Source organism: Myxine glutinosa, chromosome 1, assembly GCF_964187855.1.
Source record: "Myxine glutinosa chromosome 1, kmMyxGlut1.1, whole genome shotgun sequence".
Classification (NCBI taxonomy): domain Eukaryota; kingdom Metazoa; phylum Chordata; class Myxini; order Myxiniformes; family Myxinidae; genus Myxine; species Myxine glutinosa.
The window spans coordinates 447908189-447924028 of NC_136261.1; the positions used below are offsets into that span (position 1 = coordinate 447908189).

Genomic DNA, 15840 nt, shown 5'->3' on the forward strand with positions numbered 1-15840 from the left:
GGTCCGGAGGATCGCTATTTTTGAAGAACTGCGCAATTTTGAATGGGATGTCTGCCTGTTGCAGGAATGCCATATTCCGCACGGTGAGTATGGATACCTCCGTGCAAATTGGCGGTACGGAGAGTCGTATTGGTCCGGCAGCTACACTAACAGGGCGGCAGGATTAGGGTTCCTTATTAAGAGCCCGAATGTCGAGGTCCTTAGTTTAGAAGAAATTATCCCGGGGCGATTGGCCGTGCTCAGGGTGGTGGTTTCCTCGACCCCACTGACCTTGGTCAATGTGTACGCTCCAACGACGGTGGGAGAAAGAGTGGAGCTCCTGCGCCAGTTGGGGCCCCTCCTCTCCACCTCTGGCCCCGTGATCGTCGGGGGAGATTTTAATATAAGTTTGGACAGGTTGCCCCTGGAGTCATCGGCGCGGGCCCTTAAAGGGCTTGTTCAGGATTTTAGGTTGAGGGACACGGGTGCGGAAAGGAATGAGGTCACCCGGACCGATGCGGCTGGTACCAGTCGGGCTAGGATTGATTACATTCTTTTGACACCAAATTTTGGCGACCCGGACCTGGTACTTCACGCGGTGGCATTTTCAGATCACTGTCGTTTGTCTCTGGGTATTGAATTAAATGGGGTGCGTCCCCGGTGTTTTGGACTCTGGAAGCTTAACTGTCACCTTTTGCAGGATGACAGTTTAGTGCGTGCCTACGTTCGGAAGTATAGGGAGTGGGAAACGGTCAGGTGCCTCTTCCCTACCTCGGCAGCCTGGTGGGAGGAGGTGAAACGTAGGACCATAGGGTTTTTCCGAACGGCCGGGCGAATGAGGGCCGCGGGGAAACGAGAGCGTTTGAAGCGCATGCAGGCGTACCTCCAGCGCCTGCATAAGAAACTTTGCGAAGGGAGGGACGTGTCAGAGAAAATCCGCCGGGTGAAGGGGAGGATTTTTAGCCTCCTCGAAGCCAGGGCGAGGGCCGTCATCTTCCGGAGCAGGGTGCAGGCATTGGAGTGGAACGAAAGGTGTACCAGATTCTTCTTTCAACGATGTGCCAGGCGGAGGGGCGGTTTGGCCCAGGTTAATGTGGGGGGAGGCCGTGTTTCGGATCCGGACCAAATTACCGAAGCAGTGGAGGACTATTACTCCAGGCTTTTTGAAAAACGACCGGTTGACCAAATCCAGATGGCCGACGTTCTCGGCCATCTGAGGAATCTTTTGAGCCCCGAACAGCGGGAGCGATTGGAGGAGCCGGTGAGCCTGGAGGAATTGACCTCCGCTGTTAGGGATTTGGCCGCGAATAAAACCCCGGGTGACGACGGCCTGCCCGTGGAGTTTTATCGCCGCCTTTGGCACGTCCTTGGCGAGGACTATCTGCAGGTAGTGAGGGAGCTAGCCACCTCTGCGAGGCTTCCAGATTCGATGCGCCGGGGCGTCGTAAACCTCGTGCACAAGAAGGGTGATCGGGAGGATCTGTCCAACTGGCGCCCGATCACTTTGTTGAATGTCGACTACAAAATACTAACAAAGGTGCTGTCTAAGAGGGTGCACGGTGTCATGGTGGACCTCGTGCACCCGGACCAGACTTGTGCTGTTCCGGGACGCAGAGTGTCCGACAGCCTGGGCCTGGTTCGAGAGGCGATCCAGCTAGCGGAGGAGAGAGGCCTCCCACTGAGCATAGTCAGTTTGGACCAGGAGAAGGCTTTCGACAGAGTGTCACATGAATACATGATGGCCGTTTTGGACCGTTTTGGCTTTGGGCCAAATTTGATGCATTGGGTGGACCTGATGTATAGGGACGTTGAAGCCCGTGTTCTGGTCAACGGACACCTCTCGGGAGCCTTCCCAGTCGCTTCTGGGGTCAGGCAGGGCTGCCCAATGTCACCAGTCCTTTTTGTCCTTTGTATTGAACCGTTTGCTTGTGCACTGCGAGCGGACCCATCCTTCCCTGGGTTGTGGATTCCCGGAACCCATGGGGAGCGCCTAAAGGTGAGTCTGTACATGGACGACGTGTCGGTGTTCGTCACCGATGCAGTCGCCATGTGCAGACTGGTGGGTCTCTGCGAGCGTTTTGGGTTGGCCTCCTCTTCTAAAATCAATCCTCAGAAGAGTGAGGTCATGCACTTTGGTCGGCACAGGACGGGCTCCGGCCCCCCTTGCCCGTACACGGAGCGGAGAGATCGATTAAAGATCCTCGGGGTCTGCTTTGACCCAGGCGGCGTGGCCGCTGAGAACTGGCGAACGGTCATTGGGGGATTGGAATTGGAGGTCGCTTCTTGGCGGTCTCGTCGCCTAACCATGGAGGGGCGAAATTTAGTTATCAAGAATGTTTTGATCGGTAAGTTGTTGTATTTGGCGAGAATCTCCCCACCTCCTCCTGCGGTGGGACGGGCTCTAGAAGGAATAATTTTCACTTTCTTCTGGGGTACCCGAGCAGAGCGCAGGAGTAGGAGGGTCGTGAAGATGAGCCCGTCCTTGGGTGGGAAGGGTGTCCCCTGCCCGGTGTTTGTATGTATGTCTGCGTTTGCGTGTACTCTCATGGAGTTATTCGTGTCTGAGGACCCGGGTCGCCGGCTGGCGCGGGACTTTCTGTTTTTCTTTCTGGGGCCGTCCGTCGCGCGGTTGGAAGGGCGGTCCCTCCCGCTGTCTCGGCCTTTTTCCGGGTCGTGTCCGGGGCATTTCCGGATGTTTGAGGGGTTCGCCCGGGAGCAGGGCCTGTTGACCTGTCGGCCCATCGGTTGGCAGTTGTCGCGGGTCCTGGATCACTTGCGCCCAAGGGAGGTGCTGCGGGAGGTGCGTATCCTTCGCGGAAGGCCTCTCGCAGAACGTACGGCGAGAAAGGTTTGGGAGAACGTTTCGGCTCGCTGTCTCGCCAACGACCAGAAGGACGTCGCGTGGCAAGCCGCCCATGAGTGTCTTCCGGTCCGGGTGTTTCAGTTCCAGAGGGGCCTGAACGTGTCGGTCCAGTGTCCCCGACCCCGATGCACAGGGGACGAAACCGTCAGGCATGTCCTTTGGGACTGCCCTGTCGCCGAGGGGGTCTGGTCGCTAGCGGCTGGCCTCCTCGAATGCTATGTGCCTTGGCTGGTGATGGTCAGACGGGACGTCTTTGCGTTTAGCGGGCTCCTACCACAACCAGTGCCTGTCCGCAAATGGAGGCAGGCCTGGAGAACGGTCTGTATAATCAAGACCGTCTTGTGGCGAGCGAGAACCAGAGGTTTCTATACCAGGGTATGGTTGGATCCTGGGCAGATATGGGGCATGGCCCAATCCTGCCTCCAAAGGTACAGGCTTGGCGACAGCCTGCGGGCGACGGGGCGGGGTGCTGGCCGCAACGATGCGTCAGGTGTGTCGTAAAGCCCTCCCTGGAGCGGAGAATACGGCCGGGCTTTTCCGTGGTGAAGGGGGGGGTCCCGCGGGAGGTTACTTCCAAATGTGCGGGCGACAGTCATGTGCAGCCGTAGTCCCTGACCGAGCTTGCCGCCCGGGCTTGGAAAGGTTGGGGGTGCTCCGGCAGGTGTGCTTGCGGGCCCTGTCGGGCGGTGATTCTCATTGGGACACTCACGCCTCGTGGGCAGCTCAGGGAGCCGGGGCCTTCCTTGTGGGGCATCTTCCGGGTGGGCCCTCCCGGGCGCGGCCTGGGGAGGGTGGGGGCAGTTGGGTTTCCTTTTGTTTTATCTTGATTTTGCCTTGGTTTGATTTTTATTTTCTTTCATTATTATTTCCAGCGGTGGGTCGAGCCCTCAACGTGTTTGTGGCTGCATGTTCCCGGCTGCGGTTAGCAGCCGGTTGTTGATTTCGGTATGCAAAGGAAAAAAGGCCCCTTGACCCTTATTGTTTTAAGGTGTCCCTTCTTTGGTTGTTTTCGGGGGGGTGGGAGGGGGGATAGGGTCTTCTTTCCTTTCTCCCTCCCCTTTGGTTAGTTAGAGTTAGGTGTCTGCTGCCTGGGGTGGGAGAGGGGTTTTTGGGGGTTTGGGATAGGGATGACGGACTTTGGTTTTTATGATTTATGGTTTATTGAATTTGATTTGATTTTCATTTTGGTTTTTGAACCTTGCTTTCTTGCGTTTTCTTGATCTTTTGGTTTGCTTTCTCTCTTTATTTATTGTTTGATATCTGGTTTCCTGGCTTTTGATTTCTTGGTTTTTGATTTTTCTGGGTTCTTGTGTGGTGGTGATGGTGATGGGTTTATTAATGGTTTGATTTTTCTGGGTTCTTGTGTGGTGGTGATGGTGATGGATTTATTGATTGTATTTTGAGCGTGTTTTTTTTTACCTTTTTTTATAATAAAAAAGGCCTCGGCCATAAAATTTTTTGGAGAGGCAGAATTCCCGAATCCGCCGGACCATGCCGGCCACAGAGAAGGACCTGGCGCAGGACGCGCCCTGGAAGAAGATTCAGCAGAATACGTTCACCAGGTGGTGCAACGAAAACCTGAAGTGCGTGCACAAACAGGTCAATGACCTGCAGATGGACCTGAGCGACGGCCTGCGCCTAATCGCGCTCCTCGAGGTCCTGAGCCAGAAGAAGATGCCCCGCAAGCACAACGCGCGGCCCGTCATCCGGCAGATGCAGCTCGAGAACGTGTCCGTGGGCTTGGAGTTCCTGGAGCGCGAGCACATCAGGCTGGTGTCCATCGGTATGGAGGGTTCCGTCATCTCGGGGGGTGGGATTGGGGGTGTCAGGTGGGGGGAGGGGCGGGATGGGATTCAAGGGGTCGGAGGGTGGGGGCGGGGAGGGATTGGGGGTGCCCGGTGGGGAATGGGATTGAAGGTGTTGGGGGGGGGGGGGGGGAGGATGGGATTGAAGGTGTTTGGGGGGAGGGATGGGTTTGAAGGTGTTGGGGTGGGGGAGGGGGATGGGATTGAAGGTGTTGGGGGGGGGGGGGAGGGGGATGGGATTGAAGGTGCTGGGGTGGGGGGAGGGGATGGGATTCAAGGTGTGTGTGTGTGGGGGGGATGGGATTCAAGGTGTGTGTGTGTGGGGGGGATGGGATTCAAGGTGTGTGTGTGTGGGGCGGATGGGATTCAAGGTGTTGGGTTTTGACGGGATTGGATTCAAGATGGGGGGGGGGGGGGGGGGATGGATTCAAGGTGTTGGGGGTCTAACGGGATTGGATTCAAGGTGTTGGGTTGTGATGGGATTGGATTGCAGGGGTTGGAGGGGGGGGGGGGATTAATTGCAGACCCCACATCCAAATACCTGATCTGGTGGGCTCCTCAACTCTTTGTGTGATGACGTGCAATTACCTGCTCTCTCCAGGCATCGGTGTACATCTGAGTGCCTTTAATCCCAAAACGAAATGGTTAAATTGATATTCGCATTTTAAAGGGACTATTACCCATACAGGGGGTTCGTTTGAACGTTCGGCTTCTATAACGCCTGTTTTCACTGTCCACACCTTGTTGGTAGTTTTGTTTGTTGCTTGTTTGTAGTTTTGCTTGTTTACTTGTAGTGTGGCTTGTTTTCTTGTTTACTTTGCAGTTTAGCTTGTTTACTTTGCAGTTTAGCTTGTTTACTTGTTTGTAGTTTAGCTTGTTTACTTTGTAGTTTTGCTTGTTTACCTGTTTGTATTTTTTTTTTTTTTTTTTTTTGTATACAAAGTCGAGGCTCGTGTAAGAGCTCACTCATATTACGACACTGAACACATCAGGACAAAAAGAACAGTTGAGAGAGGAGGGAAACAACAAAGTTGAAAGCCAAGATAGAGGACTTTGTTTGCTTGTTTGTAGTTTTGTTTGTTTGCTTGGTTGTAGTTTTGCTTGTTTACTTTGTAGTTTAGTTTGTTTACTTGTTTGTAGTTTAGTGTGTTTAGCTTGTTTTCTTGTTTGTAGTCTAGCTGGTTTACTTTGCAGTTTAGCTTTGTTTGTAGGTTCGTTTGTTTACCTTGTTTGGCCTTGTTTGTAGTTTAGCTTTGTTTGTCGTTTATCTTGTTCGTTGTTTCTGGGTCCGTCTCTATTTTTTTCTCTACAACCACATATCTGATGCGAAACTGTTATCCTTGGAGAATATTGTGTTTATAACTGTCATTGGATGCATGGTACGGCAGCCATATTGGATTAGAAGCTAAAAAAACCAAAAAAAAAAACCACACAACAATTAAATTGGCCTTTTCCAAAACATCAACAAAACCCTTTTTGTAACTTGGCATACGTCACCATTGGAATGAAAATAAAGTAAAAACATCTTCAGTCCACTTAACAGATCAGTGTGAAACTTCATACACATGATTGCCCATGGGGAATGTCGTTTGAAATCATTTTAATATTCACTTTCGTTGATGCAATTTTGCCTTGATGTGCACAAATTGGTCATTAATTACCCCAATAATCGGTCAATAAAGCTATGGATGGTGTGGGTAATGGACCATAATAGACGTGGTCAGTTAATGATGGTATGACGTGAGACTGTGCTCTACTAAGTGGCTTTCTTGTTCGTAGTTTTGTTTGTGCCTTGTCCACTCGCACATTTATTAGTCTTTGTGCCTTGTCCACTCACATTTTGTTTTGTTTATGCCTTGTCCACTCACACATTTTGTTTTGTTTGCCTTGTCGACTCGCACATTTATTAGTCTTTGTGCCTTGTCCACTCACGCATTTTGTTTTGTTTATGCCTTGTCGACTCACACATTTAGTCTTTGTGCCTTGTCCACTCACATTTTGTTTTGTTTATGCCTTGTCGACTCGCACATTTATTAGTCTTTGTGCCTTGTCCACTCACACTTAGTTTTGTTTATGCCTTGTCGACTCACACATTTAGTCTTTGTGCCTTGTCCACTCACATTTTGTTTTGTTTATGCCTTGTCGACTCGCACATTTATTAGTCTTTGTGCCTTGTCCACTCACACTTAGTTTTGTTTATGCCTTGTCGACTCACACATTTAGTCTTTGTGCCTTGTCCACTCACATTTTGTTTTGTTTATGCCTTGTCCACTCACACATTTTGTTTTGTTTATGCCTTGTCGACTCGCACATTTATTAGTCTTTGTGCCTTGTCCACTCACATTTTGTTTTGTTTATGCCTTGTCGACTCGCACATTTATTAGTCTTTGTGCCTTGTCGACTCACACATTTTGTTTTGTTTATGCCTTGTCCACTCACGCATTTTGTTTTGTTTGTGCCTTGTCGACTCGCACATTTATTAGTCTTTGTGCCTTGTCCACTCACACATTTTGTTTTGTTTGTGCCTTGTCGACTCGCACATTTATTAGTCTTTGTGCCTTGTCGACTCGCATTTTGTTTTGTTTGCCTTGTCCACTCGCACATATATTAGTCTTTGTGCCTTGTCCACACACACATTTTGTTTTGTTTATGCCTTGTCGACTCACACATTTATTAGTCTTTGTGCCTTGTCGACTCACATTTTGTTTTGTTTATGCCTTGTCGACTCGCACATTTATTAGTCTTTGTGCCTTGTCCACACACACATTTTGTTTTGTTTATGCCTTGTCGACTCGCACATTTATTAGTCTTTGTGCCTTGTCCACTCACACATTTTGTTTTGTTTATGCCTTGTCCACTCACGCATTTTGTTTTGTTTATGCCTTGTCGACTCGCACATTTATTAGTCTTTGTGCCTTGTCGACTCACATTTTGTTTTGTTTATGCCTTGTCCACTCACTGTTCGTAATTTTGTTTTATTTCTTGTTCATTCACACAATGGTTGTAGTTTTGTGTCTTGTTCATTCATACAATGGTAGTCGTTTTGTTTTAGTTATTGTTAATCCTTGACTTTGTGGTTCTGTTTGAGTTGTGAATGTACAGCTTGGCTTTGTGAGTTGTTTAAAGGTTCGTTTTGTGGTTGATTGATTTATCTTTGGTTTGTTATTTGTGGGTGAGTAGAAGTGTGTGAAGGGTAATCCTCTCTTGGGTATGTGTGGCTGTAACATTCTGTTTTGATAAGGTGGATGTTGGTTTCCACCACAAAGTATGTGAACGAGGATGGATGGTTTTGGCGATTCTTTCCGCAAAGTATGTAATAAATCTTTATGGAGACATGTCCAAGGAAATTCCTAATGGTTCACATACAATTTGTTTGAGTTGGGAAAGCTTGTAAGTGACTCTGCTCTTCAGTTCAGAACTGATGAAATATCTGACCTGGCAAATGAAGCTGTGACAGAAAATCGGGAAGATTGAAACTACTTTCCTCAGAGACCAGTATCTGTGCTTGGGATGATTATTGCTGAACTTTCCTCCGAGACCAGTTTCTGTGCTTGGGATTTCTATTGCTGAACTTTCCTCCAAGACCAGTATCTGTGCTTGGGATGACCATTGCTGAACTTTCCTCCGAGACCAATATCTGTGCTTGGGATGGCTATTGCTGAACTTTCCTCCGAGACCAGTATCTGTGCTTGGGATGACCATTGCTGAACTTTCCTCCGAGACCAGTATCTGTGCTTGGGATGACCATTGCTGAACTTTCCTCCGAGACCAATATCTGTGCTTGGGATGGCTATTGCTGAACTTTCCTCCGAGACCAGTATCTGTGCTTGGGATGACCATTGCTGAGCTTTCCCCCCGAGACCAGTATCTGTGCTTGGGATGACTATTGCTGAACTTTCTTCCGAGACCAGTATCTGTGCTTGGGATGACTATTGCTGAACTTTCCTCTGAGACCAGTATCTGTGCTTGGGATGACCATTGCTGAACTTTCCTCTGAGACCAGTATCTGTGCTTGGGATGGCTATTGCTGAACTTTCTTCCGAGACCAGTATCTGTGCTTGGGATGACTATTGCTGAACTTTCCTCTGAGACCAGTATCTGTGCTTGGGATGACCATTGCTGAACTTTCCTCTGAGACCAGTATCTGTGCTTGGGATGGCTATTGCTGAACTTTCCTCCGAGACCAGTATCTGTGCTTGGGATGACCATTGCTGAGCTTTCCCCCCGAGACAAGTATCTGTGCTTGGGATGACTATTGCTGAACTTTCTTCCGAGACCAGTATCTGTGCTTGGGATGGCTATTGCTGAACTTTCCTCCGAGACCAGTATCTACGCTTGGGATGACTATTGCTGATCTTGGGCAAGTGGTGCAGGACTGACCACTGCAAGACTATTGTGAACAATATTGTAACTATCGACTTGGTGTTGAGTGAAAATAATGATGTTACATGTGCTACTAGTTTAATTGATTCAAACATTCCATGTGTGCCGTTTGGCTGTGATTGTTCTCCCTCTCATCCGGTGCTTCCCTGTTTACTAATTAGTGAGCCCGTCGTTTTATAACAAGCTTGTTCTTTCTTTGTTTAATTTGTGATCTCTGGCTGGTGGAGTTTGTACATGCCGTTTGCTTTTGGGACAGATGAGAGTAGACCTTGGTTTACTTTAATGTGACATAAGAAGTTAGTCGCCCTTTTAAAAAATGTTAGTCGAGGCTCGTGGAAGAGAAACACTGAATGGACCAGGAGGCAGCAGGACAAAAGGAATGGGGATAGGAGGCTAATGAGGGGGCGTAAACAGCTGAGTTGAAGAACGTTGGACAAATTAGAGGATTGAGCCATCGGATTTGAACGAGCAAACCCAAATTGGCCTATTATTCTTATGATTATTCTTATGATTATTTCGAATGGATGTGTAAGTGTAATGCAGAAAGCGATTGTATAACATATTTTGGACTTTCTGCCTGAGCTCTGGTGTTATCTGCGGCCTCCACAGGTCCATCGAATGGCGGTTGCCTTTGTCGCCCATGGAGACCTCTAATTTACGTGCCAGTTCTGGTGCCCCTGGTTTATCGCTCGAGACTATGCTTGCCGTGTGTACCGACCAGGCAGTTTCTTTGTGGTTGCTGTGAATATTTGCACCAAATGGCTTTGTCTGGCTCTCCGAGACTGGGTTTTGATGCCGCTAATCCCTCCGGCATTTTTCATATCTTGCCTTGCAATTGAAGATTGAACTCTCCAACAAATACCTAATCAAATTGCGGTATTTCTCTCCTAATTGTGGAAATAACTAATCAGTTTATCCCATATTTCTTTCATGTGTATTTTTCCTGAGGTACCAAGTTGAGAACCTGTTTTTGATTTGGTGCAATTACCTGATGTGGCCTCACCTTGCATAGATCATTGTCTTGAAAGGGGGAATCATTGCTCTTATTCCAAGGTACTGGAGGTCTCCAGATATGTGGCTTTTGGTGCATGGTGGAAGACTGAAGACTGATGACTGGTTTGTAAGAGGATTTTCAACTGAGTCAATTGACCAGGGAAGAGGCAGGAAGTCTGATGGAATGATAGATAAATAAATAATAATCATAATCAAAAACTCACCAAAACCATATTGCGTGCTCCTTATTCCGATAGATGAACTTGCCCATCGGATCCGACCTATCGATTTAAATTTGTGGCCTAGCTGTCTTGTCACGGTATCATTCTACCTCTGCTGTTTCAACGTAAATCATTCCACAATTGTCGCTGTTAACGGTAACTATGGTTGCCTGGCGTGGTCGTTGAGCAACTTTTACAGGATTCGTTGGATGCAAGCTATTCCAAGGTCCAACATGTGAATGAACATTTCTTGAACCTTGTCCTTTGCTTATCGACTCACTAGTTTCTACGAAGTGTGATCCTATAAAAGTGCTGGACCGGTGGTTGATCCAATTATTCTGAAAATGGCAGATGGCAAACTTCCTGCATTGTTCTTTGGATCGATCACCTTCCTTGGTGACGTCTGGCTTGTACACTTTTTTTTTCTTTTTCTTTTTTTCTTTTTTTTTGTATACAAGATCGAAGCTCGTGAAAGAGCTAACATTAATCAGTCAAACCGACACATAAAACACAAAATAAGGGGAGCAGTTGACAAGATGGGGGGAGGGGGAAGGACACAAACACAACATTTGAGAGCAGGGACATCGGGAGAAATGTGTGAGGGACAGGGCTTGGGGGGGGGGGGCAGAGGTATAAAACATATGGACACTGCAAGGACCTCCAGGAAAGAAGTTGGAATTTCGAAAAAGTGTATTTGGGGTGAATTAGCGGGGATAGAAAAGATCAAGGTTTTGGATGGGGGAAGATAAGATGGTGGTGAACAGCTGTTTTAAAGACCTGGAGGGAGGAGTGGGATTGAAGGGAGTGGGGGAGTTTGTTCTTCCAGAGGTGGGGGGAATGAAGGAGTGAAGGTGAGGAGAGAGCCTAGATTTTGGCAGTTTAACCATAAGAGGGTTGCTGACAGATCTTGTGTGACCTGTCGGAATATGCCGGAGAGGAGTCGGTAGAAGACAAAGACAACCAAACCTGCCTGCGGTGAGTGAGTGAAAGGCCCTCGGAGTTAGCTTCATCGCAAGAGATTCCAATGATTCTGAAAGCTTTGGCTTAACAGCGTGAAGCCGAGCTAGGTTTGAGGCAGGAGCACAGGCCCAGAGGGGGGGGGGGGGGGGTAACAGTATTCCATTGAGCTGCGGATGAAAGCCTTGTATGTGGTGAGGAGCTCAGGTGTGCCAAGGAAGGACTTCACACGACGGAAGATGCCCAGTCGGCGACTGGCTTTGGAGGCCAGCTTGGAAATGTGGTTTTCCCACGAAAGATCATGGCAGATAGTGAGACCCAAAAGTTTGAGCGACAGAATTTTTTGGAGAGGGTTGTTGAGAAAGTAGATGGGAGGGTTTTCCAGTCGGTCTTTTCGGAGGGACATCGTTAGTGTGAGATTTGTCAGGATTGAAAGACATGTTCCACTTGTTTGACCAGTCTGATTTTGTCCAGGTCTGCAGAGTGAGGCTGCAGGCTGCCAATCTGAGAGATGAGGAATGGAGCGGCAGAGAGGAGTCATCAGCAAAGAGATCGGGAGGATTTTCCAGAGAGTCGGAGAGATCATTGATGAAGACCAGAAAAAGCACGACCCAGAACACTACCCTTGGGGAACTCCAGCCAGAACAGGAAGGGGAGATGAGAGAAATCCATTCAGGGCCACACATTGACTACGACCAGAGAGGAAGTCCGCAAGCCAAGCGTGGATTTCCATGGATACCATAGGAGGAGAGTTTGTAGAGCAGTGCTGGGTGCCAGACCGTATCGAAGGCAAGTGATATGTCGAAGGAGACAGCTCTGATTTCCTGTTTGGCATTGAGGACCTCCATCCATTGTTGACAGCAGAAGCAACACGTCCAGAGTAGAATGACCTGGTTTGAATCCAAATTGATCGGAGATCAAGCCATTGGAGATGAGAAAGGATTTGATATCCGAAGCAATGATGGATTCCATGACTTTGCTGATGATTGGGAGCAGGCTGGTTGGTCTGTAGTTGCAAGGATCTGTTTTTGCACCTTTTTTGTGTAAAGCGGTAATGTAAAGCGGTAAGCGGCAGATGACCTTGAGCAAAAGAGGGTGAAAAGAACAGAGAGAGGGTGAGATAGAGCGGCAGAGCAGGATTTTAGGACCTGTGCGCTGATGCCGTCTGCTCCAGTTGGAGAATCAGAGTCGAGGTTTGACAAAAACTTCTCCACCTTGTCAGGAGAGGACAGAGTCCAGGAGCAGTTGGGGTCGACTGGGTAAGGTGGGAACAGAGAGAGATGGGTTTGGGACACAAGATTTTGAGGCAAACACAGAGTTGAGGCATTTGGCTTTGTCACGTGCGGTGTCAACTGTGTAGCCATTTGAGGTGAGGAAGGGGATGGAGGAGGAACAAACACCAGAAACGGATTTGACCAGACGTCACCAGGATTTAGAGGAAGGAGACAGGTTTGAGAGTTCATTCTTGAGTGTGGAGAGAGAGAGAGTGCTTCCTGGCACTCCTGAGGGTAGACACACTTGTTCCGAACTTGGTGGAAGGAACTGATTGCCTTCAGTTGGATTTGCCTTCGAAGAGGCAAAGGCAAGTTGTTTCAGGGCAACTGCCTCACCAAAAGATTCAATGTACCATGGACAGGAGGAAGGGTAAGACGACTGAAGAAGAGATGGGATAAATCTGTGCATGAGAGAGAGCAGTTTGCTTTGGAAGAATTCCCAGGAAGAATTGATGTCAGAGGCGGTAGAGATGGGAGACCAGTCCAGATGATTGATGGCTGCTTGCAGACCGTGCCAGTCGGCCTGTGTGAAATGCCAGACTCGGCGATGCTGAGGAGGCTCTCTGAGAATGGCCAGAGAGATCTCCACTTTAACAAGCACATGATCAGAAGAACCGATTGGGGCAGAAGAAGAGCAGCAGACATTTGCAGGGAAGTTTGTCATAACCAAGTCTAAAAGAGAAGATACACCATTGGCTGAGATCCGGGTCAGGAAATTGACAGATTGTGTCAGTCCTAATGAGTCGCAGAAGTCCTTTGCTGAGGTGCTATGGTTGGTGAGTTACCCACACCCAGCCAGCTGGCATGATGACAGTTGAAGTCGCCACATATGAGGAAGAGAGTTGGGATGAGTTGATAGAAGTTGGTCCATGTCAGACAGCGACATGTAAATGGAGTCATCACTGTTTGGAGGACGGTACAGAACACATGAACAAAAGGTGGGAGCGGAGAGGAAGCCGTAGCCAGAGGTACTCCTGGGGGTGAAATAATCACCAGTTGGCATAATCTGAGACAGTAGTTTGTACCAATTTCCGACATTGCATGCCACTTCACTTGTGCAATGTTTGCATCTTTCCAATTAGAGGCCACTTTTGTCAGATGATTGTACCACAATGTATGATCTTTTGTGAGCAACTTTTGTCTGTGACAATCGGATTACAACCCTCTCGGTGGTACACCTACCTTGGTTTGGAGTACATTAAATATTTAAGAACGCGTCTCGTCGTCCTCTCGCACTTCCACTGTGATGTTGGTTCCACCATCCCTACCGTGAAACATGGTGGTGGCCGCATCGTGCTATGGGGATGCTTTTCAGCGGCGAGGACTGGGAGACTTGTAAGGATAGATGGAACAATGAATGGAGCCAAATACAGGTAAATCCTTGAGGAGAACCTGCTTCATAGTGCAACAGACGTTAGACTCTGGTGAAGATTTATGTTCCAACAGGACAATGACCCCAAGCATAAAGCAAATTCTGGAATGGCTTCAGAACAAGTACGTGAAAGTCCTTGAGTGGCCCAGTCAAAGCCCAGACTTTAATCCCATTGAGAATCTGTGGAAAGACTTGAAGTGTCCTGTTCACTGACAGTTCCATCCAACGTGACAGAGCTTGAGCAAATCTGCAAGGGGGAAAGGGCGGAACTCTCCAAATCCAGATGTGCAAAGCTGATAAACATGCGCAAGAAGATTCGAGGCTGTAATCGCTGACAAAGGCGCTTCTACGTGTATTGATTCAGGGGCTGAATACTTGTGTAAATTGGATATTTGTTTCATTTCTAATTATTTTGTTAAAAAAAACACATTCCACGTTGACATTGTGAGGTATCGTGTGTAGATCAGTGACAAAAAAATCTCAACTTGTTCAATTTTAAATTCAAGCTTTAACTCAAAATGTGAGAAAAATCAAGGGTTGTGAAAACTTTCTGAAAACACAAATTCATGGTAACGTTTGTCTTCCACCGAATCCTCTCCGGCCTTGCTCTCTCTCTCTCTGGGCTCTGTCCCACAAATATTCCTGCCATAAGATCTGCCAGCAACCCTCTTCAGGTGAAACTGCCAAAATCTAAGCTCTCTGCTCACCTTCACTCCTTCATTCCTCTTTCTCCCGCTTCTGGAACAAAATCCCTCGCTCTTCAATCCCACTCCTCCCTCCAGGTCTTTAAAACGGCTGTTCACCACCATCTCTTGGCCTCCCTCATCCAAAACGTTGAATTTTTTAAATCCACCACCAAGGTCCGCTTTCTTTCTTGAAAGTCCTTGTTCTGCCCATCTTCTTCTTTATCCCGTGTACCACTACCCTTCCCCAGATCTCCCAATGCCCCTGTTCTGTACTGCTGTTGTTCTTCCCTCTCTCCTGCTCCCTTTATTATATGTTGTATGTGTTGGCTTTTACACAAGCCTCGACTTGGTATACAAAAATTTAAAAAAATTCACTTCGTTGGTTAGTTTCCTCAAATTGATGCGGTTTCGGTGCACGAGTGACCACCGCAGATCGGCCGACTATCTACCGCCCTGTTGTCAAGATGTCCGCCGGGTCCACAATTTGATCGTCATTCACGCGTCTTGGCTCCAACACGAATTATTTCTTTTGAGGAAGATTTTTGTGGATGATTTGAAGATGCTTTTCAGATCCAGGCCCCGGTTGCTCCTTCCACCGCTCTTTCTGCTGCTTGTGCCTGTATTTGCTGTTACAGGTATCATACCTGCCCTTAGGGATGGAATGTGAAGCTTGTGAACCTGTTTTGTATTGCTGGTAACGAGCTGTCCATTTACTGTTCCCCAACCTTTTATGAACGAGGGATTTTGTTTTTCAAACTGAAGCCTTTTGTGTTGTCATGAGGCCTCGCCCTGGAAGTGAACTCCTCTCTGATCGAATACCGAGTTGTTCTTCGCTCCCCTAGTTCAGCTCATAATCGAAGCCTGCGGCCTAACGTGCTCTGCTCACCAATTCACACTTTATTGGGAGGCATGTTTGAGTGTAGTGAACTGTTGTTGGAATGTGGAACGTGTTGCCTTCTTCCACTGATCCCCTTGTGTGCCAGAGACCACACCTAGGTCGTGCCCTCATGTTGGGAAGTAGTGGCACGTTGGAGAGAAATTGTGAAATTTCCTTCCTTGGTCTCGTATTGCGAACTTGCCCCTGTTCTTTAACTTTACTTTTGTGCAACTATGACAATAGTGTTTACAGATGGCTTACCGTTTTATCTTAACCGCCCTGGGATTGGCACCTGGGCTGCATGCCCGGGGTGCAGAACGTGCCTTCGCATGCTGAGATGTGCCCAGGAACTGATGTGCCTCCTGCTTACCCATCAGTATCCCTTGTTCACGATGTAGTGCAAATTGGCATTGTATGGTGTGTACCCCTG

At 48.2% G+C, this 15840-nt stretch overlaps 1 protein-coding gene across 1 annotated transcript in view; it reads left to right on the top strand.

Annotated features, from left to right (window-relative positions):
• Positions 1-4280: 4280 nt before the first annotated feature.
• The window catches only part of LOC137418728 (filamin-C), a 96126-nt gene continuing 84566 nt past the window's right edge, over positions 4281-15840 (top strand). Inside the window, 1 exon segment of the mRNA XM_078770878.1 lies at positions 4281-4625. Within this exon segment, the coding sequence (XP_078627004.1) occupies positions 4334-4625 (292 nt within the window). The 5' untranslated portion in view covers positions 4281-4333.